The sequence below is a fragment of the Strix uralensis genome, chromosome Z, assembly GCF_047716275.1.
Source record: "Strix uralensis isolate ZFMK-TIS-50842 chromosome Z, bStrUra1, whole genome shotgun sequence".
Taxonomy (NCBI): Eukaryota; Metazoa; Chordata; class Aves; order Strigiformes; family Strigidae; genus Strix; species Strix uralensis.
In genome coordinates, this window is record NC_134012.1 from 1,377,742 (window position 1) to 1,402,003 (window position 24,262).

Genomic DNA, 24,262 nt, shown 5'->3' on the forward strand with positions numbered 1-24,262 from the left:
TTTGTGACCTCTCTGCTGTCGGTGTATGTATAATCCCTTTTCAGTTTGTCCTTTCAGACACTCTCTCATTTCACCTTCTGTTGGTACCTTATCTCTGGATAATGCAACCTGCAAACAAATTCCTCTCGATGAAGATTTCCATGAAAAACGTTGTCATTTGTCAAGCTCAATCTGAATACAAAAATAGGTCTTAATATTCCCCCTCCCTGATACTCTTTTCCAGTCACTGTGGATAAAAATCATTGACATCTGACAGCTCCACTTTACATTGACCTCTTTTCCCCAGTTTCTCCTTTCGGGGCTGCCTCTAAAAGCTGGAAGTACTTTGGTACAGACAGTACTCTGTATGTGTGTGTGTGTTATGCTAAATGTATATTAATTTTGTAAAGCACAACTGAGTCGTGCTGCATGACTAAGGCTCTGTGGCTCTCAAGGCACACGTAATAAATTGCATATTTTGATTCAGGTTCCAGGAAAAGTGATAATGAGGATGTGGGAGGGAAACAAAAGACTTCCTGGTAGTATTCTAGCATTGCTCAGTGATGGAGAGTAATCCCTTTCATCTCACTGTGATCTTCCCACTTTCTTGAACAATGTGCAAGCAGCAGCTGTTACATTATATAGGAATATTTTTATTAAATGCAAGTGAAAATAATTATTTTGTGAAGATGTCCTGCCTGGCCAAAGCTTGGTTAGGGAGCAGCCATGCTTGACTGAGGAGATCCCACTCATTGAGGGAAACAGAAGATCAAATTGAGAAAACGGAAGGAAAAAGGTTGTTTAAGGAGCAGTTCTCACTTCTCAGCCACAGTTTTGTTTTTTTGCGTCCTCCGCATTCATCTGCTCGCAGACCACGCGTGAAGGTCAGCAGAATTTCCCATGCAAAATAGGCATTATCGGGCTGCTTTGCCAGGGGATCCCTTTCAAGAGTGCCATCCCTAAAACTGGTTCAGCAGTTCCAAACTGAGGTGGCTGCAGGAGAAGAGGGTTGCCAGGTGGAAGGCTGAAGGGACAAACTCCAGGTTCCTCCTGGAAGACACCACGGGAAGTCCCCTTGAGTTGAAACATTCTTACTGTGCTAAGCTCTGTAACTTGAAAATTTTATTCCAAAGCAGAATGTCGTAACTTCTCGTGGAATGATACTCTTGTCTCAGCTGTGCTTCAATGAAATAAAAGAAGTGGGAAATCAGGAACGTAGACTTCTGTGTTCCCTGTGCCTGTTGTCGTGCTCATTAGGCTGGAACGTGGTAAGGGCTGGGCTGAAGCTGGGGGGGACAAGGCAGTGATGGCACGTGTGCTCAGACTGCAAGGGCTTGGGCTTGCGATCCTGTTTTGAGGGCAGGAAGATGAGGGAAAGATGTTTGAGAAGACTGAAGACTCGGAAGTGAGATTCTGTCTTTGGGGTGGCATGAGAGGAGGAGAATGGAAGCAGGAGGGGTGGCTTGCAAGGGGGAGGAAGGTACTAAGAGGGTGAGAGTGACAGCATGGCATCCTAATTCAGAGAAGGAGAAAAGATACGTCTGTCGCAGAACAAGCGTGAAGCTCCATCTTCTTCTTGGTGCCAGGGCACGTTCAGCGTGGCGGGTCCTGAAATGAGATGCTGACTGATTGATTTCCATTCTTAACTTTGATCATTATGTGTTTATAAAATTCATTTGAGTTTCAGTTGTGTGCATTCTCCATGAGAGTTTAAAGGAGGTAGCACTGTGTGAATTTCCATCTTAGAATACCCTAAAAAACCAAAATCCTAGAACCATTTCAGTGCTTATTTTAGGATTTCAAAAGCCCGGAAAAAGACCTCCTACAATAGCTTTGAGGAAAATATATTTCTGATGATATACTGATTTGTAGGGGGAAACACTGGGCTCGACTAGAACTGAGTTTCATCATGCAGGAGTTTAAACTGGCATTCTTCTGAATATCATTTTTTAAAAAATCAACATTCCAGGACCAAAGACATGGGACCTAGAAGTTCTTTTTTTGGAAAGCAGCAGCAGTTAAACCCACAGGGGCAGCCTTCTTGTGTTCAAATAAGCTTGTGGACTTGCATGAGCAGTATTAGTCATTACTTCATCTGATAAGTAGAAATACATATGTATGTGTGTATATTGTTCACATTTAGTATTCACATGTTTTTGCTATGAGTAAATCATTTCCCTTCCGTATTGAGTCAATATACTCCTGTGATTAAAAACATATACTGCAGTAAGTTTATGTAGGTAATACTAAGATGAAAATGAAGGTGAAATTATTTTAATCTTCATGTAATTATTTAACTTTCTTATCATCTGCGTTTTTGAAGGCGATCCTGACTGTCACCTTTACAATAATCAGCTAATAAATCCTCATGATTGTTACACCTTTATGCATAGCAGTAATCTGAACAAATTGGCTGCTGACAGCTGCAATAAATTGCCAAGAATGAGTGCTGTCAGAGAACAAGTTGTTTCTGTGAACATACAGGATAAGTAAATCCCATGTCATGCAGTTTTATTCAGCTGAAGTTATTTGCAATCCAGTACGGCAGGATTTATAGCATTATTTATTGGTATGAAAAATGCGTGTTTATCTTTAAAATGACATTGACTCATATTTTGTGCCAGGAAATTACTGTTGACTTCATCTATATCTATTTTCATCAGTATTTATAGATGCTTCTGTCTTTTTTCCCATCTGATGCAAATTAAGAACAAAAGACCTTGTCTATAGTGTATTCATTAAAGCTATGTATTTTTATCTGTAGAAAACTGAAACGTCCCGTAACATCTCTGAATACTGTCATGGAAATTCAGATCGGTTTTGTGTGCGTGTGTGTATGGGAACGCACCACATAATGGATCTTATGAAATAGGAAAGTTAAAATACTGAAAATCAAGTATTTATGTTTTCAACACCTAATCTGCTATGTCCTGTCTGTTTAGTTTTTTCATAGTAATGAAGCTGTAGAGGGTGTTTTTGGGTGCACATAAATACAAGCCATGTGTGACTTATGCTGCTGCATTATTAATCTGAAGGCACAGGGGTACGCTACTCAAAGTTCTAAACTGAACTGGGATTTTTAGATAAAATATTTATGTCTGTCTCGGTTTCATTTTTTTCCACTGAAATTTATGTAATTTCACTAGGAGAGACTGAATGTTATCAGAGAGAACTGAGTGGTGCTGTAAAGCTGTGTATGAGTACTCCAAGATGCATATAAAGTTGAGTGAGGACACTAAATATGCTACTGCTAACGTTTCTTCCCAGACTTTTTCAAGAGATGTTGTGGAGGCTGTGATTTATATTAAAATACTGGCAATTTTCTTTTTTAAATATTGTTGCACAAGAAAGAGGTTTGAGCAGTAGGAGTGAAAGTCTGTGTTAATGTTGAAATTGATGAATCTTGAAGTTCTCTGAATTTTGCAAAACTCTGTAGAGACAAAATGGGTTCCTCTGGAATTGTAAATAGTCCTTTATTACGCTGGTCTTTCAACTATTTTTTTAACGTCGTGCTTTGAAATTTTCTGCATGTTGAAGTCACTTTGGAAGGATATATAATTTTCAAAGTTTAAACATAATGGTCAATATGCTATTGTAATTTGAGTTTTGAACTGTGTGCGCATGGGAATTACACAGCAATTCTGTGCAAACACAGACAAGCACACAACCAGCAGCCTGTGTGTATAGTAGTTTGTTGATTATACATGATGACTAAAGTTAAATTATTGCAGATCCATTTCTCTATGTAAAATGAAGGTTTTGCCCGAAGCACTAGGATCTAAAAATGCTCCTGGCAGGCCTGCCCTTGACAAACCCTGAGATGTGCTGAGCCATTTCCATTTCTGATTGTTGTCAAAGGGAGTTAGATGTAAATACTGCATCCCTAAATTTGGCCTTCGTGTATTCCACACCTTATTTATTAGTATCTCTGCCCATTTTAACTTCTTCTATTAACACAGAGGCACTGCTGTTCTGCCAGAAAGACAAAAAAGATTCAGTTTTGGCTGACAAATCATCAGTGACTTTCTCTTACCAGTTATTTTATTATTTACAACTTTTACTGACGGTTGTTATTGTCACGTACTGTTGCAAAATTGATAGTATTCCCCGGTGTGTTGTGAAATACAGAATGCTGCACACTAGCTGGATTATGGATCCTTCTGACTCCCACATTTGGAAATGTACTCCACAGCATGAAGTAAGAGTGGCAAGAGAAGAGGAAGGGAGAAGGAAGAGTGGAATGGCTGCCTAGATGGGAGGAGCATGACAGTAAAAAAGTGCAAGAAAGTGGTGAGGGGTGTAGATGGGGGTTTGTGAGGATTTCTGGAAGGCACGGGCTAGAGCTGTGTGAAAGCTCTTGCTGAGTTGCTTAGAGCAAGTGGTGAGGGGAGAACCGTGTAGGAAGGCATGATGTCCACCAAAGCAACAGACTGATGTTGCAGGGGAGAGTGTTAATTTTGCCACGAAGAAGTTGCACGATGAGACTACTAGCAGCACACGTCTGTAGTGTGTGGCTGTGCCACAGGGACGACATAGGAAATACTGCACCCTAAAACATCTCCAAGTACGTTTTTTCCCATTTACGCAATTTTGAAAGTAAATCTGTAGTTCCATTGTCAGGAGCTATGCTTGGTAAAACATTCATCGGTCATTTCAAAATCCATCAGCAGGACTCCAGCACGGACTGTGTTTCTTTTAGCAAGCAGTAAACACTTCTCCCTGTTCAGGTATTGCCCAACGACAGGTGAGATTGTCCTTTTATTTCATGTGGCTCTCACATTTCCGTTTCCCAGACTGACTTACCCCAAGCCTCAGGGCTCTTCCCTGCTTGCCTGGCACCTGGCAGCTCCGTTTCCCGGGTCCTGCTGAGCTCTGCAGCGCACTCCCAGCTTCACGGGGATCCTCTCCTGCTTCCCGAGCTCGCCACCGCACTCCCCCTCAGTCAATGTCCTACTTAGCTGAGTTACAGTCTCCAGCTCCTTTGGGAGCTTTCCTGGTTTTCAGTCTATCACCTCTATCCAACACCTATCACAGGCATCGTGTGGGATCTGCCATTTTATTTTCTTTCTCATTATCTTTGCACTTAAAAATGCCGCACTCTCGTTCTTCCAAGAACTTTATGTTACTGCCGTCCTGTCTTCCTGAGCTGTGTCATTTTCTGTCAGTGCTTTGCAGAATTTCCCCTCACCGTTTGTTTCTTGGTTTTACTGGAACATTGTACTCTGCTGATAAAGGATACGGAGTCTCACAAATTGTAGCAGTTCATGCCTCGCTGCTTCTGATGTGTGTCCAGCTCAGTTCTAATTGCAGAATCGCACAGTTTCCTCTCCTTGGCATCCTTTGGAGCAGCATAGACCTGGATCACAGTGGAGTTAAAAGGCTGTCTTCCTGAACAAGTCATGATGATAATTAAGTTGCCTGGGTTGTAGCCAAGTGGTGCTTTTCTGTCCCTATCACTTAGGATTGTGCCAATTCCTCTTTTATGCTTTATTTTGTCATGTGAGAAAATGATCTCGCTATCTGCTGTCTCTCCCTTGCCTGGCCACCTGGCTTTTAAGAGGCCTTCTATGTCATGTCGTTACCTTTGTAATTCATTCATTAGCAAGGATATTTCACCAGGGTGCCAACGCGGTCTTACATTCCGGGTTCTGTTAGAACTAGAGAGGGGAGGTGATTTTTACCTCTTAGACATGCTGATAATAAAATACTACATATAGTTCTGGCTTCCACACTTCAAAAAGGATGCAGGAGAATTTCACTGGATCAGAAAAGTTACAAAAAGTCATTTGAGGGCTGTAGGAGATGTGTTCCAAGGAAATGTATAGGGAGCTGAAGGTGTTTAGCATATCAAAAGGAAGATCAAGAAGAGATATGATTATGGTATATGAGTACCTTCACTAGAAGAAAATACGGAGCACTAAAGGCTTTTTCAACCAAGTAAAGAAAGGCATAAAAAGAACCAAAGGCCAGATATATTCAAATTAAAAATAAATCAGAAATGTGTTTCTAACAGTTTGGGCAATTAACACGCCGAACACAGTTTCAGAGAAGTGGTGGATCACCCTTGAATCTTCCTCCACGGGAGCTGTACCCTCTTTCTGCAGCGACTTACCTGTGACATTTCGGTGCAGGAGCTTGAGGCGCTGGCGTGGTTTTTCTCCCTCCTGATCTCTCAAGGCCTGGCAATCCAGATGCACCTGGGGCCTGGCCGTGTTCAAGCGCGGAGTGGTCTGGGGGGACACGCATCCCTGACTCTTCCCCAGGAGCCAGCTGGCACGGGGGGTCATTCCCTTGCCCCTGCCCACCACTTTTAATGCTGGCGTTGAAGGGACTGTACAGCGTGGAGCAGCACAGTAATGCAAAATACTCAAACTGCCCCCTAAAATTCCTGAGATGTGATTTACAGCCATGCTTGAGAATGTGTCTGTGGAGTTAATGGCTGTTTTTGCCATAATTCTTCAGGCCGGTCTCTTCACAGGTGGAGAACTTTTTCTTCCAGCAGCAGCATGTAAATAGCAATTCTGTAAGAAACTTGAGTTGTCCAAAATTACTATTATCTCCTGCTTTCAGTGTGACAGCTGCCAGCCATATGCTACTTATGGCCTCCTCCAAATGTCTGTAATTTTTCATGGTCCTCAATTTGAGAATGCAAGACAAAAATTTCTGCCTCCACAGTGCTCATTCTGCACCACTTTCTGGTAACATTCAGGTTCACCTTCATCCTCAAAGCATCTTTGTTCTCCATGGAAACAGTTGTAGGTGACAAATGTCTTTTAAGAGAACATCTTAACAGATGTAAAAGTCAGCATTGCTAAAGCTTTAAAGCTTGGAATACTTGTATATACTCTGTAAAGGGGCATTGTCAACCTGAACTTTCCAAAGCTATTTATCTTTAGAAGTATTTTGTTAACTTCAGTGCTTGTAAGGAAATCTAATCCAAAAAGGAGTTTTGTGGGTTTCCTACTGATGTCTGTAAAGGTTATTCTAGGATAGGGTTAGTGCTTAGGTAATGCCTTAATAAAACCAGACTTCCTTCCCTATTTAGGTCCCTGGTGAGGGCAAATGAGATCTAACAAAAAACGTTTAATTTTTTTTTTTGCAGGAGGATTTGGCGTGAGAGCAAACAAAGTTAATTTTTTTTTCTTCCTGAAAAACTCAACTATTAATGGAAAAAAATTGCAGTTTTTCTTACAGTGTCTGTAAACTCGAAGGTCTCACCTTTTGGGCTGACACGCAGGTGCCACCGGCACACTCGCCTGGTGCTGACTGCTCCCCGAGCCTCGGCACCTTCGCGTTCGAGACGCGTGAGAATTGGAAATGTGCCTTCCCTGACCATGTGCTCTTCACCTCCATCTCCATAACGCGCCAGGTGGCACTTCTGGGTGGTATAACCCTAAGTTTTGATCAAATTATCGGAGGGCCCTTCAGAGGATAGTTGTCCTGTTAAGGCTTTTACTGGAAAAAGCTTCCAGATCGCTCCCTACCCTTTGTAGGATTTTAGGAAATAACAAGCTCACAGGGTGCTCACGGAGATCCATCAAGCAGACAATAGAGACATATTTCTCTGGTAATCTGTTCTAGATGTGGTGCTATTAGGAATATTTTATAGCTCTAGGAAGGGTGTGCCAGTAAAATCCAATTGTCGGTTGCTCCTTTTAGCCTAAATAAAAAATAGCATGGGCTGTTAATGTTGCAAAAGTGCCATAACTTCAAGAATTGGAGAACCTGGAGCTTGTAGCTCTGATGTAAACCCTGTAGTTTTACAGCCATTGCAGTTTTTTGATGCATGTAGGGGTTTTTTTTTGTTCTGGTGGGGGTAGGTTTTGTTGCCTATTTTTATGTGAGGGGTGGATTATCTCTGCATTACTTGTATCATAATGACTTTCTGATTCTTCCACTGAGAAGAGGGTTTAGATGGGTTCTTTCAGTGATGATTGGTTAGAGTCAACAATACTGTTGCAGAGATGTATTTTTGAGGGGTATCTGTTTTGAAATAAACTATCAAAGCATATTTAATACCAGGAGCATCTCAACCTACTCCAGCTTTGATGCTTGATTACAATATTTGTTAAGGAGTGCTTTATACTCCTCACTGCAGCTTAAATAAAAATTTGACAGCCTATGTACATGGATGAAACTTGTATTGACCATCAGCCTGCACTGACAACAACAGCAGTCTTCCCTTACTGTTGCAAATTTCATTTCTCACTTCTTATCGTCCAAAGAGTTCAAAATAAAAGGTAAACATTACCTCAGAATGTTATGTCAGTTAGAAATTTTTTTCATTGAAAAATAACAGAACCTTATTACTGTATGAGCTTTGCAGCAGTTTAATTTTGACAGCTACACAACAGTGAACGTTTTAAAAAAAAAAAAAAAAGGAAATTTTCCTGTAGCAAATCTAATCTGCCTGTGATAGCACAGCACCCATTTTAAGAGGCCACATTTATTCTCATAATTGTCTATTTCCTGTCTTTAAATGCCTATTTATTCATGTCTGCCACCTTTTTCCCAGTTTATTGGCCCTGTGGTCACCACATTATCTTTCTCTTCAAAATCAATTGACATTTTATGAAACGAGTTTGCTAGATGTTTAGTTTAGTGAGAGTGGCATATAGAACATGTGCTTGTCACATTAAATAATCGCTGTTAAAAGTATTCAGTGGCTTAACTATGTATAGAATATATTCATTTACTTTATTTCAATATTGTTATTGGTTTTGTTTAGAGTAGTGAATTGGCAAAACGTTACTGGGGGATGCTGTAAGTAGAAGTATTCCAAACAGTGCTTTTTCACAGAAATTCCAGTGCAGGGTAGGCTGGCATTGCGTTTGACGCAGGCGTTGAATTTCTAGACATGCTCAGAGTTGCAGTCTAGGAGAGTCGAAACTTGTGAATTATACAAATTAAAGTATTAAAACTTCTGTGCACAGACTTATTACTAACCCTAAGGTATTCTTGTTCTAATTAGGAGCTTATGGTCAGCTCTTTGTTAGGAGTGGTACCGGTTTTCCTTCCATGCTCTACCCTTTATTTTTAAAGGCGTTGCAGAGCTGTTTCTGCTGGCTGGCATGTGTGGAGCCATTTGTCATTAGCTCGGTGTATGGTACAGCCAGGGTTATTCAGAAAGGGATCAAGCAGGGTGGATTGGCTTCAGCCACTCTGCGCAGTTATAAGCACTCCCTGCTCATTACAACGTGAGACATCTTATTATATCGGGGGTTGTGGCATCAAATTTTATCCTGGATGCCTGCATGAAGCTTTGACCCTGAGCCACACACAGCTTACTGCAAGAGAGCTGAGCCTTTTGGGTGGTGCTCAAGTCGTATTTTTCTCTGCTCAGTCGTGTTAACTCCATCACAATTAAGTCCACACAGATTATTTTTTTCTTGAGAGAGAGAGAGGGGGGGATTTTTGCCGTTGTTAGATGGACGGTCTCAAAAACGTTCACATCAAAGCTTGCATTTTGTGTTTATACAAGAGGCATAATTAAAAAGTACAATTTGCATCTGAAGCTGGATTTTTAAAATTCTCTTTGACTGCGTTCGAATAGGACATATTAGCTAACCTTGTTTCTAGCATCTGTATGTTCTTTTTAATATTTATTGTTCACATGCATAACAGGTTGCAGCTTTTTTTAAAAAAAAAAAGTGAAGCAAGTGGCATGGGTTGAAGCTGAAGAGAAATCCTTCCAGGAGCTGGGAGGGAATTTCTACTGATTTGGTTTTTTTATCCACCTGAATGCAAGTAAGTTGGTGTGCTCTAGTTTGATGTGAAGAAAACCACGTGCTGATGGAGAATGTTTGTTTCTAGGTGCCAGGTTGACCTGTCAACCCTGAGTAGAGAACAAACCCACAAGTTGGAGATGCCGCTGGAGGAGGGAGAGGGGTACCTGGTGCTGCTGGTCGCTCTCACGGCCTCCGCCGCGGTCACTATCTCTGACCTCTCCGTCAACTCCCTGGAGGACCAGAAGGAGCGAGAGGAGATACTGAAGAGATATGTATGGAGTTCTTCTCTTTTGCCCTTTGTTTGCAAAATGTTTGCTTATACGAATGATAGCTATTGGGGGAAAAAATCTAAATATAGCCCTCATATCCTTATCACACTCAGCCAATGACATTTATTTAAACTAGTTAAATATTATTGCGGCTGGTAGAGGTAACAATAAGAAGGCTACAAATCCTCTTTATACAATAAGGTATTTCTTGCATAGTAATTCAGCTATTTGATATGATCATGTGACATAAAGAAGTTAATTTTACTGCCTTGCAGATAACTTCTATCAGCACAAAATAACTGAGGGGTCACTCGGTGACGGTACAGTTTCTTGTGACTGTTCATGCCAAATGGTTTGAGGTGCCAATAGTTTTTGGCTGTTTTTTTGAGCATAGACTAAAAGGCAAGAAAACTGGTTTTTTGTCTGCACATTAAAGGGTGGAGCAGTATTTTGTATCATCAAAATAATAGGTGTAAACGATATTTTCATTTCAAAATATTCTGAAGCAAATTATTTTCATTTCCCAGCATCCTCACGTTACACAGACTCTGTGTAGTTTTATCAAAGCAACAGAGAGGGGAGCTCTTACTCCAGCATTTGCTAATACCTAAATCACTAAAAGTAACTGTCTCACTACACACGGAGAAAGAAAAAAAAAAAAAGCTATTTCCACTTAAAATTACAAAGCTTTTATTGTACAATGCTGCCAGGTGTTTAGAAAGGCTTCTCTAGACACTCAGCCATTAAACCAAGCTCTGACTAACAAAGAGCCGCTTAATTTTTTTTTAGATTTTAAAATATTCCTATTCCATGACTGACATCCTTTCAATAACTGAATTTAATAAAGATGTACCTTATCAGGCTGTGCAGATAACATGAAGTGCTAGTACTAATGCTGTACAATATTCTTCAAACAGATTAGCAGGATGTGCGCTTCAGCAAATTTATTCTGGCTATCTCCACTGAATCAGCTGTCTGCTAATGCTTGTACAACTCATACACCAATAGTGTTATCATAAACACAGTTTAATAGAGGTGACTTAGTGAGGCTAAACATAATATTCCTAAACCAACTGAGAGCTAAGGTATTGCGCACCATCTTTGAAAAATAATTACAATTAAGAGAGTTACTGCACATTATGGAATCCACCAAGTCAGCCCGTGGTTGTCAGAATAGATCTTTATAAATATAATAAATTTCTGATGGATATGTTTTTGAGGTGGCATGCTTCTTGCTACCAAGTGCATCAGTACCGTATTTCTGTGGATTATTGTGTGTGATGATATGGCAGTCAAGTGATACTGATGGTTTTGATAATTTAGTAGCAGTATAGAAACATGCTACGACTGTGTATTATTAATTGGTTTTCCTAAATTCTCAATATTTTGTCCCCAGTGTAAAGCATAATTATGTGGTGTAAGATTGATCTATTTATTTCCATTTTTTGCATATTCATGAATATGTGTCCTTTCTTACATTTACGTGACTGTATGCATTTGGAAACATTTATATTTTTGGAAGATGTTCATATTGCAGAGGCATGAATTTCTCATTATGTGTTTTTGAAAACTGTAACATCGATACACCTTTTTGATAAATTTTACTGTTTTCATTAAAATGACCAGTGGACAGCAGAAGAAAGAAATGACAAGGGTTAACGAAATTCAAATAGTTTCTTTTCACTGACGTTTGATTTGTCTTTGGTATTCATATCTCTACTTCAGAACCGATACAAAGGAAGAATATGCAATTAGCAAGATGCACTGTTCCCCACCGAGTGGCTGTATTTTGGGGTTTATTTTTTGTCCTCTCGCAAAATCCAGCTTCCATTTGAGAAATGTATTTTGCACCCTTTCTGCAGCCAAAAACAGTTAATGAGCTGACCTTGCCATCAGATCAAATAGCCTTGGAAAATGACTCTATTACTGTCATTTAACCATTTGTAGCTGAACATCAGAGCCTTACAAATTAAACAGGCATTACTGTTTGAACCATTATTTTACCACAATTGTCTGAAAAGATTAATTCCTTTTGGGGTGAGGAGGGGGGCGCATTAATGGGTACAGACCAAGAGAGATTGTATGACCTTTTCAGAACGGGTGTGCTGAACCCGCAGTCCCCCTTGTCACAGTTTAAAAACCAGAGGAGCTAGTTTAGAGAAGAAGTTGTTAGCATTCCATTTTTATTATGACATTTCACAGTCATCCGATTTAATGTCCCTTGACCAGATTGTCCACCGTGAGACGATGGGCTTGAAATGTTATTTAGAGCATTGATAAAAGGTGAGCAGTTCTAAGATGACAGCGAGTCATAAGGCTGGTGGTGTGACATTAATTTTCTCCATAACAGAGATGGAATAAGACGTCATGGTGACAAGCTGTCAATCAGTACTGGCCCCTCAGTGTATCTCGATGCCATAGGATGGGGTATTGCTTCTCCCATAATAGAGCTGAACTGAGATGCTCTCCCTGACAGCTGCTGCAGCCATACAGAAAATATATTATACAGCCTTTCATTAAAAAAATAAAGAGGACTCATCTCCAGAGCATTTCAATCTTTTCCCATCTATTGAGGGCTGAAAAGATTCACAGCAAATCACGGATTCCTCTGCTATGGAAATTTCAGGCTTCAGAAACCATGCGGGTTTTGAGGCCTTCAACAATAATCATAAATAAGAAGACAGAATTTCATCTGATAAATCATTACTTAAAGTTATGTATTTAAAGTAATGTATTAAAGTCATTTGCTTCTCCCAGAGTCTCTGCCCTGGCGTTGTACACATTTTCAGCAGTCTCCACAGTCACGATGTGCAGTAAATGAATCTAAGCCAGCTGACTTGCTGGAACTAAAACTTCAAAAATAATTATAGTGCAGGATGCTAACAGAGGTAGCAAAGTGAAATACAGCACTGGTGCCTTTTCGCAGAATGAGCTCACCAGGATGAAGTTAGGAAAAGGGGGCTGGACGGCACTGCAGGGAGGGAGGCAGTCGCTTGGCTTGATCTATGTTTGGTTTTTGCTTTGTTTTCTTTTTGCAGCTCGTTGTTCGTTTCGGTCATGGGGAAACTTGGGTAAAATGTGGACACATTTTTGTAAATCCTTTCACTTTCATGATGGTATTAGAGCGGAATTATCTGTTGTGGTACCAGTTCCGATAAGAAGCTTCCAAACCTTGATCGTTATTGTAATAAATGAGGGATGGTGCCAACATGCTTTTGAATTATAGCAGTGCTATACACCATCTCTGCCACCCTCGGCTTCTAAGCACATAAGCAGGGGGTTGAGCGTGTGCTGATTAAAGTTGGCCATCAGTATTTTTAAGCAGTCCCTCTGGTGATTAACAGCTTAAAAATTAAAAAAAAAAAAAAATATTAACCGTTATCCTGTGATAACATGCATGCGTGTGTTCCTATGTATGTAGCGTGTGGGGTACCACACTTAACTGGATCCCTCAGTTCAGTGTACCAAGGTCAGACCTTCACTGCAAACAGTAAATGGTCAGTTGGGACTTGTGAAATTCATATCAAGAGTGTGGTTTAACTGTTAGAATTGTCTTTATTAATAAAGAGACAGGGCTGCACATTATATGTCTAACATTTTAATGGATAGGTTATCTATGCATAAACGTACTGTAGTTTTTGCAAGCTGACATTTAATATTTCACTTAAGCAGCACCTGTGGTTTTCAGATCAGTGATGCTATTTATTCTGGTTTTCCATAACAGTCGATTTTGCCTTCATAATAAATTAAAGAATTGTTGACTTGGTGTTTTACCTGATGTTTGCGTTTTCTAGAAATCTGGACGTTATCGTAAACAGTGGAAAAGGTTTCACCTGCACTACATTAAAATTTTAGAAAAGGCCACAGGCATTAAATGTATTAGCCCAGAATTTAAAATACTTCAAAACAAAGCTATGTGCTAGTATTTATGCACAAGACTTGCAAAAACAACCAAAAATTAGGCCACTATATATATGACTTAAAACAGGTTTGAAAATCTAATTCTAGTCTCCTCTTTCCGAGTTGCTCCTCTGGGTTATCTAAAAACTGAATGATAATTCCATGTTTCTTATTAATTGATTGCAGATTCAAAAGTTGCATTCAACATTCCATCATTTGAAATTCTGTAACTTTTAAATTACAATCAAAGTTAGAGCTTTAGAATTGTAGCATATCACACCTAACTGGTATAATACTCCAAGTTTGTTGCTTCTGGTTATTTGAAGAAAGAGCAGCAACAGAACACACTTTCCAAGCAGCTTTCTAAAACTATGTTGAATGAGTGCAAGTTTTAGTCTATTCTTTAATTTTTTCTTTCTTTTTTTAATATATGTAGATATTGCAGAAATTTATGTCAAAAAAAGTGATGATTTATACTAAGAGCTTTCTGCCATGGAACTGAAAACATCTTTTAATTAATTTTAAAAATTTTTTGCATGTGATTATTATGAAAATTGTTGTTATAATCCTCTTTTGGTTGTTGTTGCTCATGTTATTTGCAAGCTTATATATGCATGTATGCTAGAGGCAAGCTTGCATATAATGGTCAACCACAACAAAAATAATATTGGCCCTAAGACACTTTTCAAAATACTACTGGAGCCACCAAAGGGAAAATGTGGACATAGATCTCACAAAAGTATTCAGGAAGAGAAAGTGTTTTATTATGTGTATTAATTTTCTTAAATTGCTATAATTTATTGTTAATTGTTAATTTAGTTGTTCATGTACTATTAGGGGATTATCAATTCAGTAGAATTAGTGTTATATTTAATCATTCGTATTCTAATTTTTCCTTTGCATTTTTCATTGGTAAGTTGCAAAATACTGAAAGAAACACTGACAACTGTGCATTCTTCAGAAAATAATATTTAAAAGCGTGAGTGCGTTAGACAGAATTACACTAACTTATATCAGGGCTAGGGAGGAGACTATTAATAATGCTTTTGGTTTGTCTTTTTTGCAATCCAGAATTCTTTTTCTTTTTATTATTTTTTAGAGTCCAATGATGATGTTCCATGACATGAAGGATGTGGGATTTCTTCAGGTGAAGGTCATCAGGGCAGAAGCTTTGATGGCAGCTGATGTCACAGGCAAGGATTTATTTAGTTTTTGTGACAGTAAATACCACAGTAAGACCAGGCCTTTTTAGAAGTGAAAAAAAAATGTTTAAAACAGAAGTTTATCTGAAGATTATTGTCTGTTTGCACAGTCTCACCTTCTGCTCATTAAGGAAGAAATCCACAGACAAACAAACAAAACTTTTGTTAAAGCAGCAAGTCATTCTAATGCTAGCAGAGCCCTACACGGGTTATTTCTCAGAGGGGTGAAATACACATTTTTCTCCATCAGAGCTCCTGGAGAAAATACATAGAAAAGACTTCTTTTTCTAGTAGGTAAAATTATACAAAATAATCCAAATTAAAGCTGAATTCCAGAGAACAAGGCAAATGGAAGTAGTAACTTTAAAGTTGTTGCCAAAAGAACCTCTTAATATCTGCCAGATATTTAGCAAGGCTGCTGTTGGTTTCAGACATTTCAGATAAATACAGTTTCCTGTAACTACTGCTTATCTGTTTGAGAAATAAGAAAATGTTCTTTTATTTTCTATTTTATGTGATATAAGCCGAATGGATAATTTAACCTTTTGCTTTCCAAAATAAAGAAGTATTTCAGCCATAGTGACCATATTTCCCCAGAAATGTCCAAGTTATCTCCTGTAAGTACAATCACCTTCACACTGCACAAGCTGAGTGGAGCAAAATGAGCTGCTTCTGTGTCAGAAAATAGCCACCTATGCTTTAAAAAAAAAAAATAAAGGGGGGAAAAAAAGGAAACGATACTGATCTGGCTGATTTCACTGCAATTTGGACATAAATGTTCTGTTACAGGAGCAGATGTAGATATATAGCAATATGCTCACTTTTTATTAGTTTTTTATAAATTAGCTAGCATGAGTACCAGTATTTGTTTGTTTTTTTCTCAGACAAGGTAACAGAGCAAGCATTTTATTGCTGAAACTGATCATCCAGTTTGTGGCACGCAAAATAACTGATTCTATTTTTGGGTAGGTTGGAGAAATGCTTCTAAGGATTCCTCGCTCGGCTTTGACCTTATAATCCAATGTGGTCTGAACAGAGAGAGAGATTAAGTTATTCAGGGGCAAATGGGATAATTCAGTCCCTGACCTCGTTCAGTCTTCGGCTTTTCTAGATCAACATGTCATTTGTGCTGGTTGAACAAATTTTTTGGAAATACATTTGATTCAATTAAAGATGTTACAGAGCTACCAAAAATTTTCGGACATTGCATTTAGAATGACGGTCAGGAGGACGGGGAAGAACACTCAGTACCCTCCCGTGTCCCACATACTCTGTTCATTAGCAAGAAAAGACATTTATACGGCAGATATGCTCTGTAAGGTGGCTGTGCATTCCAGACATTACCAAAATCATTGTATATTTTGGAGAAAAATACCTGGTATTTTGAAAAGGGGACAAAGGGTTCTTGTTAACTACTGTCGTCATTTACAGCTATTTTTAGTAACTTGTGGGTATGTACAGATCATTCATTTCAGATTAAACTTTGAATAGTAATATTTAGAAATAACTCAAAGTGGTTATTTGGTGTTTGTCAACAAATCATGTTTGCAAAAATTGTATAAAACATGACCCTCCACCTTTATTCCACTGAGCAATACTTATTAGTCAGTGTGGAGAGCGCTGTCATCAGTGGCATAACTTATGTGACTAAGGATTGCTTGTGTTAGTAAAAGCTAAGGACTAGTTTGCTCTTCTTACTATATTGTTCTTTCAGAGTTAATCTTTTGCCCTCCCTGGAGTCTGAAAACTAGCTGAAACACCTGTATAGTACCTGTGTGGTTTTCTCTGTTTCCTGTCTGCTGAACGTATCCCATTTCCCTTTCAGGAATCTTTTCATGTGAAGTAATAAATCAAGATTTATTAGTTTGGGCTGAATGGATTTTAAAAATCCTTAATATTCCATCATTAAGCATAAGCATAGACGGAAAAAGATTTCTGTAATCTTTTAAGTAGTCATCAATCTTACTACAGTTGCAAGGATTTTTTTTTTCCTTTCAAAATGTGAAATTTTTCTTTTGTTACCATACATTCATTGAGCAGCATTGTAATACTGTATTAACTCTGTGTGAATAAAGAGCAATTGAGACTCCCGTTGAATGAATGAGTAAAAAGCACAAATTACTTTTTAATGAAACCCTCAATTCTTCTCCTTTCCACAGAAAGCCCATAGCCTGAATGCTACTACAGTAGGTCACTTCAGTTAAGCCCCTAATAAACTGTTGATAGTTGAGGGCATTTTTTTCTCCAGTTTCAATAGCCCAGTGTTGGACAGTGCACTTCAAATCGTTAAGGTTAGTACAGGTTTTTTTTAAAAAAGAGGGAGATTAAGGTGGTGGTTCAGACCTCAGTTTACAACCCCCCCACCTAGACATGCATTCAACAGGATGCCAGGGTGGGCTGAAATTTTGGAGAAGTGGTGGACAGGGGAGCAAACCAGTTTGAAAACAGGGCGCTGCTGGAATGTGCCGTAACTGGGTTTTAAAAATACCCCAGAAAAGAACAAAGTGAGGCTTCTCCCTCAGCCTGCTTGCAAGGAAGTCTGGGAAAGGGAGAGCTGCTGAGGGGTTGAGAGATTCCCCGCTGGTGCTTGAAAGCTCACCGTGATTTCGGGGAGAGCTGAAAAATAGGGCGTGTTCCAGGACCTGGGCCTTTGAGAGAATTGCCAGGTCTGTGGGGATGTTTCCCCAGGAAAAACAGCATCTTTCCACGGTCAAAACACAATTTTAGGGCTTCCACCGATGCAAAGTTATGTTCTGTTGGAAATTCTGGTCACAGCAAATAGCCCTTCCTGGAAAATACGTATTTTTAAATTTTTTTTTTTGAAACTATAATCTAACAGATGGAAAGACATTGAGTGTGGTGTTTACTTTTTCCTTCTCTTCCTAAAAAGAAAGTTTCGTTTAAATCTTCCATTGTGTTTTAGCTATTCAGTGCACGGCCACTTTCTCCCTAAATCCTCAGCTAAAAGAAGTTATATTTTCCCCATTCCCCGCATCTTTGCTGGCTTGTGGTGCCTCTGGAGGACAGGCAGACCTTCTCCAGGGTTGGGTTGCTTGCAGAGCCCTGGCACAGCAGTGTGTGTGCCTCCAGGGACATCCTTTTACGTGAAGAAATATTCTGATGGTGCAAGAAAACGTAAAGTGTAACGGGCTCATCGTGCTGGTTGGCCTCTGAAATTCATACATGCTCTGCTCGCCTAACCCGTGTGAGTTTTGGGAAGCCGCAGGCCCTTTGCTGTGACATAATGCCGGTTTAATCGGGGAAGCTGCTCCTTCTGCAGCAAAGGTGGGCAGGTGTAGGTGGGTCGTGCTGGAAGGCTGCTGGCTTCCAGGCATGCTTGCATCTCCTTTACCGGGGCAGATGCATTCCTCCTTTCCCTTGACTACGAAATAAAACTCAAAACCTCTGCCTTATTACTGACAAGGAGCAGGCAGGGTGGGAAAAGATGTGCCACAGGTTTGAGCAACTCCAGCAAAAGTCCTATTATTTTAAGGAATAATAGTTAGCAACTCAGATTCATTAGCCGAGCAAAATCCAAGCTCTGTGTGACGGCCTGCCTAGAAAACAGTTTGTTTTGCTGTCTTTGGGCTTTAATTAAGACGTGTTCAATTCTAGCCCCCTGGCTCCCCTCTCCCCCTGCCCCCACCCGGCTTGCTGTGTCACAGACCGGCGATCAGACGCTTTCAGATGGTCCAGCCCATGACTTTGACCTTCTGCGCGGTCCAGCGTTCCCTGGGGAACCGTTCAGCTCATGAGGTCTGATTTCACACTTCCAGGATGCCTCGGCTCTCTTAACAATGACAGGGAGACAAAGCCCTTTAGAGCGGGCCGCATGGGGACTTGTTTAAATTGGAAACTAGAGAGGAGTCAAGGAACAAGGTTACAGGCTACAGAATAGTGCTTTTAATAAAGAGCTCACAGCTCTGGTTCAGCTCAAAGAGGGCTACCTCTGTACAATTAATTGAGACATTTATCTGGAGCATCTTAGGCCTCTACTTTCTCACAGAATTATGTGATAAATATCAGCTAAGAGGCAAATGAGATGTGCATGAAATGAATTTTTAACACTTTGATTACTGTGTCTCCAGTCTTCATTAGAAGTAAATTTATTTGTATTTCTGACCTCATTATTAATCAATTGTCTGCAGGTTTTTTTGGGTGCCGTGATTTCAGAACCTGGTGTATCAGACAGATTTTACTAAAGAGCTGGGTGATACTTAGGTTTAGAGTCAAAAGCTTTTCAGGCTTCTCCTCCTGTGAAGAACAGAAACTAAGCATAGAAAATGAGGCAGAATTTTTTTCTTCTTCTTCTTTTTCAGTTTTATGTCTGGAATTCAGCCTCTCTTCTAAGAAAATTCCATGTTAAAATTTTGATTAAAGTACTTGAAAGTAGGATGAAGATACCAAGGTGGCTAAATGTGCAGAATGTAAATGAGTTTTCTAAAATCTGTTCTACTAAAATGTCCTAATACCACATGTGCAAAAATAGTCTTTGAAATTGTTCTTCAAATGCTAGGAATTGTCAGAGTGATGTACACAAATGTTAAATTCACAAAGGTATGGAAGCCCATGCATGTAAAATTGAAAGAATAAATTCAGAGGCCCTTTGGAAATATGGTTCCAAAAGTAATTTTCTCTGTCAGTTAGCACAACCAGATTTCAATATACACTTGAATTATCTTCACAAAGTACAGAAATCTACTAGATGGGCGGTATTCTGTGGTAGATAAAATCTCACCTGGTCCTATCGTATAGGTTGCCTGAAGACATCAGTCCAATATCATATACTGCAAAACTACTTTTTTTAAAGACGGTAGCAATTTTAGGATAAGAGTGGCAAAATTAAAAGGCATTTCTGGTTGAGAATAGCATCTAGAATTAAATATACAGTGAAAGGATAACTTCATGCTTTCCTCTGTAAATACTCCGTGGCAGTGACTGTGGCACTGCACTGCATCGCCAGGCAAGATATCTCACACCTTCATGATATCACTCCATCGCAACATGTTTGCAGCAGCACTGTTAAGGAGGAATTATCATTTCCATTTTAAAGATGGAAAACTAAGAAAGGTTAACTGACTCAGCTAGGGCCGACAGAGCAAGTCCTTGTCAAAGTTGGCATTTGGCTTGGGTCCTGTACTTAATCCATTCGATAAGGCGGCTTCTCATGCTATTGAGCCATTCCTCCTCCTGGCCAAAGGTCAGACTGGCTGCTCTGTTGCAAGCAGCTGGCTGGCAGGGAGCTTGGAACAACATTAGTGACATTAGCGTCTGCATGAGTGGCACTGCCCCCCAGAGTCATGAACTGGCTGTCTTGTCTTCCCAAAAAATAAAGGCCTTTTTTGGCTGTGGGGACTTAGATCTGTAATGGACAGGCACGGCCAGCAGTGGGGGAGAACCATAATAGCCTATGAAATATTCAAACAATATTTCAGCTTTCATAACGACGTTAAACTTGGTTGAACTTTGTGAGGTTGTGGTTTGTGAACTTGACTTTTGAAAGTAGAAATGGAATTGAAATCTTACAAAATTTTTGAACCATCTAAATCAATTTTAGTAGTCTGTGATTCCAGTTCAGTTCTGATAATGTAATTTAAACAATGCAAAAATTCATCTAATACTTAGTTCAGAATAAAGTTTGTTTAAAGAATAGTTCAGAATAAAGATTTGCTTAAAACCAGTTCATGGTCTAGCCAGCACTGGAGGTGACTTTCTGTCAGTTTATACAACTTTACGGAGTGATCAGTGGCAGGTGATCTGTATTTAGCCTGCCGCATGGCTCCTTTTGTTGAGAAAACTGTTGAAGAAACAAAACCAGGAAATTATTTGTGTCTCTGGATGCACACTGAAGCAATACATGCTTTCTACAGCCATGGTAGAAGTATCTCCAGAGGGCTTCTCAGGAGGTAGCCCTGTGCTATCTGCTGACCCTTGCGAGTTAATCCTTACCAAGTACAGTAAGTTTTTCAGAGGACAGGGAGGTCTGCCGTATGCTTCTTGGCTTGCATCTACTCTGAAAAGCAATTGCATCAGTGGTAGTTCCTTGTAAGAGTCCATGGCAGTCCTGATTAAGAAAGAAAAACGTTCTGCAGTGACCGATGGTCTTTCAGATTTCTTACTTTCTTGCCTACAAGCTGGATTTTCAAAGACTGGAAACAGAAAACCGTGATGTTTATGACTGTACACAGGTGTTTTTCTCTCTCTAAAACAGTGAATCATCTTACTGCATAAAATACGATGTTCTCAAATGTTTGTTTAATAGAGTCCTTTTGTACAGTATTAACCAAATAATATGCAGATGACATGCAGTTTTCTGGAGACAAACGCATGTATTTAGTAGTTTTATAATAAAAGAACATCACAGTTTAACTTGTACAAAACAAGCCAAGCAAGAAATTTAAATTAAGCTCTGATAGCTTTTCATCAAGGAAAACTCTGCTTTGTGTACAAGTGGAGCCAGAAAGTGAGTGCAAAAGCGCAATTATGTTGAATTGAAGTCCCTGTTTGGAAGAATTGCTGTGTTCCAAAATGAATTTTTGCTGGGAAAATAATCCTACTAAGAACCAAAAATTTTTATTGGACAGCCTCCCCTTCGGGGACCATTGAAAGACATATCTGTTTAACTTGCCCAGAAATATGAATTACATTGTGTTGCAGTTTGACAGCTCTAATATTCAGGTAAAGTTCATATTTGTACAAAAAAAAGATACTCGCATCTGAATTGGTCACGTGTCATTCAGTCTCTTGTGAAAAAGCAGTACTTGCGGAGTTGAATTTGGGATGGCACCCAACATTTTGTTGGTTTAGCTGCCCACTAGACGGGGCAGAGTCCAGCTCACCTCCAGCCCAGAGGATGGGCTGCGGTGGCATGTGTCTGAGACTGGTCCACCAGCCCTAGAACATCCGTTCACGAGGGTTCACAAGCCACCCGACATCGCTGGTGCTTGCCAAGGAGTCCCAGCGTGGCGAGCCAGCTCATCTGCAAATGTGGAAGTCCTGTGGCCTTTGAACTGGTGGAAAGGTCCTTCCCCAAACTTTTCCAAGTGAAAAACACAACAAGACTGTTGGGTGATGTGGTGCTGTAGCTACTTGAGAAGATTCAGGAGCTAAAATTGTGCGGATGTTGAGGTTTTGATGTTTTGATTTTCTAAATATTTTGAGACGCAATTAAAAACTGTCACTATTTAGGTCTCTCTTCTATGATGAAAAAGTGTATTTTACATACTTGCAGGAGAAAAAAATTACTCAAGTAGCCAACCTTCTGAGATCCAGATAACAAATCTGAGCTCCCAGTTGACTTCATTTCTCTTGTGAAGGACTTCCTGGGCTGTGGGGGACTTTGAGTTTTGAAGTGAATAACAGATAAGACCTTACTAGTTCCCTGTTAGCCTCTTTTGCAGCCTAACCACTGTTGTAGAGTTGGGCTGGTTTCAGCTGATGGCTGTGCAGTTTATCCAGGGGCATGCAGTAGTTCTGAGAATTAAGGTAACAAGTGAAAGACTAATGGTTTAATTTATGTGTGTGCAGCGTGCAACATGAGGGACACGGTGCTGATTGAAGTAAAATACTTAGATCTAAGTAAAGTAATCTCAGTCTGGGCTCTGGTCTTGGCAGCTGTCTAAAGATTAAATGCAGTACAGCATAGCACAAACAAGGATATCTGTCAAACTAGATGCAGTGTGTGGCATGATGAATAAAATGGGAAGCTTCAAAAGATATGTAGTTCTTTAATTTTTTTCATTGATAACTTACATTACAAAGTAGAATTCCTTCTAGGGGACATTCTCAAATAGTCCAGGTCTGTAGTGGCTAAAGGGGGGAGAAAGGTGAGGGAGGTACATCAAAAGAGAAGCTGCTTTCCCTTCCAGGTTATTATGAGTATTATGTAAATTAGCTCTTTATTTCTGTCATTTCAGGAGCCTTTAGGACTGTACAAGTAGAGTCCAAAAAGCATGAGATGTTACAGCAACAGAATGGATTCATGAGATTCGTTTTACTTATTGAGGTTTACTGCAGGTCTGATTTCAGTCAGCTGGAAGGTGTACTTCACTTTTTTTGACTACCTAGTTGTATCACGAATTCCTTCAAAGAGTCCTAGGTGTAACAGGGGTCAGTCCCGCTGAGGTCATGGGATTACTCAAAACCGTGAGTGCTGGTTTCGGTGTGCTGGGAGCATGCTCTTAAGTGCCTTAAGCAGGTGGTGGTCGTTTTACCCTGGCAGAGCACTGAGCACACATTTTGGGCTGCATTCAGAAGTTTGTGGATGTCCTGATCAGTAGATTTCGGTACCTCTGAAGTCACTGGAACAGCAGCTGGAGGCCTACAAAAGACACAGAGCAGGGAGGATCTTCAGTAGACACAGGGATTTGGGCAGAATTTCTTGACACGTGACAGCTGATATATAGGGATATTTGACAGCGGTGGTTCAGCCTGTAGTGAAAGGCGTGCTTGAGATGACAACATAATTTAGAGTGATGTAATTGAGCTTAGGCAGCACAAGTCTAATCGGAGGTCTTTAAGTGTACTTTTAGAACAGCTAGATGGACAGCACATACTTTTCTGAGCATGTGTGGTTCTGTTATATAAAAATGAGGAAAACCATTTATCTATCTTTTGTTTGAAATTGCCAGTTGCATTAACTAGACAGAGGTCATCTGAGGCTCCCTTGCTTAAGAGGATGTGTTGTGCTGAAGGTACTCCTTTTGAATAATATAGTGTAAATTCTCAAATTTCCTTGGTCCTTCTAGAGACCAAGGAGACCTAAGGCCGACATCTTTTAACATTTCCGTGCTCTCTTAAGGCTTTCTTTGGGAAAGATCCCATTATTTTGAACACTCTTGCAATGCAGCAGGTTGCCGTGGCTGTCAGTGAGAGTTAAGATTGCAGTTATTCTTTCTAATAACGAGAACTTGAAAGATGGCAGATGGATATGAGTTTCACCAAGTACTTGTGCACTGATCTGGCTTTGTCTTTCTGGATCATGTTCACTTATTTGGGTTGGTATCCAAATAACGTTTGCACATACCATATGTTTAGCACGTCAGCAAAGAGTGTTGCCTTTCAGATACCCAGCTTGGTTACGAGTGTTTCAGCATATGGAAGAAGTGCCCATGGGCGATGGTGAAGGGCTTTGCATATGGGAACTGCGTAGCCTACTCATATGGTAGAAACGGTGTTCCTTAGT

At 39.9% G+C, this 24,262-nt stretch overlaps 1 protein-coding gene across 10 annotated transcripts in view; it reads left to right on the top strand.

The window, feature by feature from the left end:
• MCTP1 (multiple C2 and transmembrane domain containing 1) overlaps positions 1-24,262 on the top strand; it is a 277,441-nt gene that overhangs the window by 149,989 nt on the left and 103,190 nt on the right. For all 10 annotated transcript variants that reach the window (XR_012627081.1, XM_074856034.1, XM_074856035.1 and 7 more), the window contains 2 exons: positions 9,793-9,979; positions 14,976-15,069. Coding sequence is in view for 9 of the 10 variants with exons in the window: in XM_074856034.1 (XP_074712135.1) it covers positions 9,793-9,979; positions 14,976-15,069 (281 nt within the window). In the remaining variant the exon portion in view is untranslated. The remainder of the gene's footprint in view (positions 1-9,792; positions 9,980-14,975; positions 15,070-24,262) is intronic.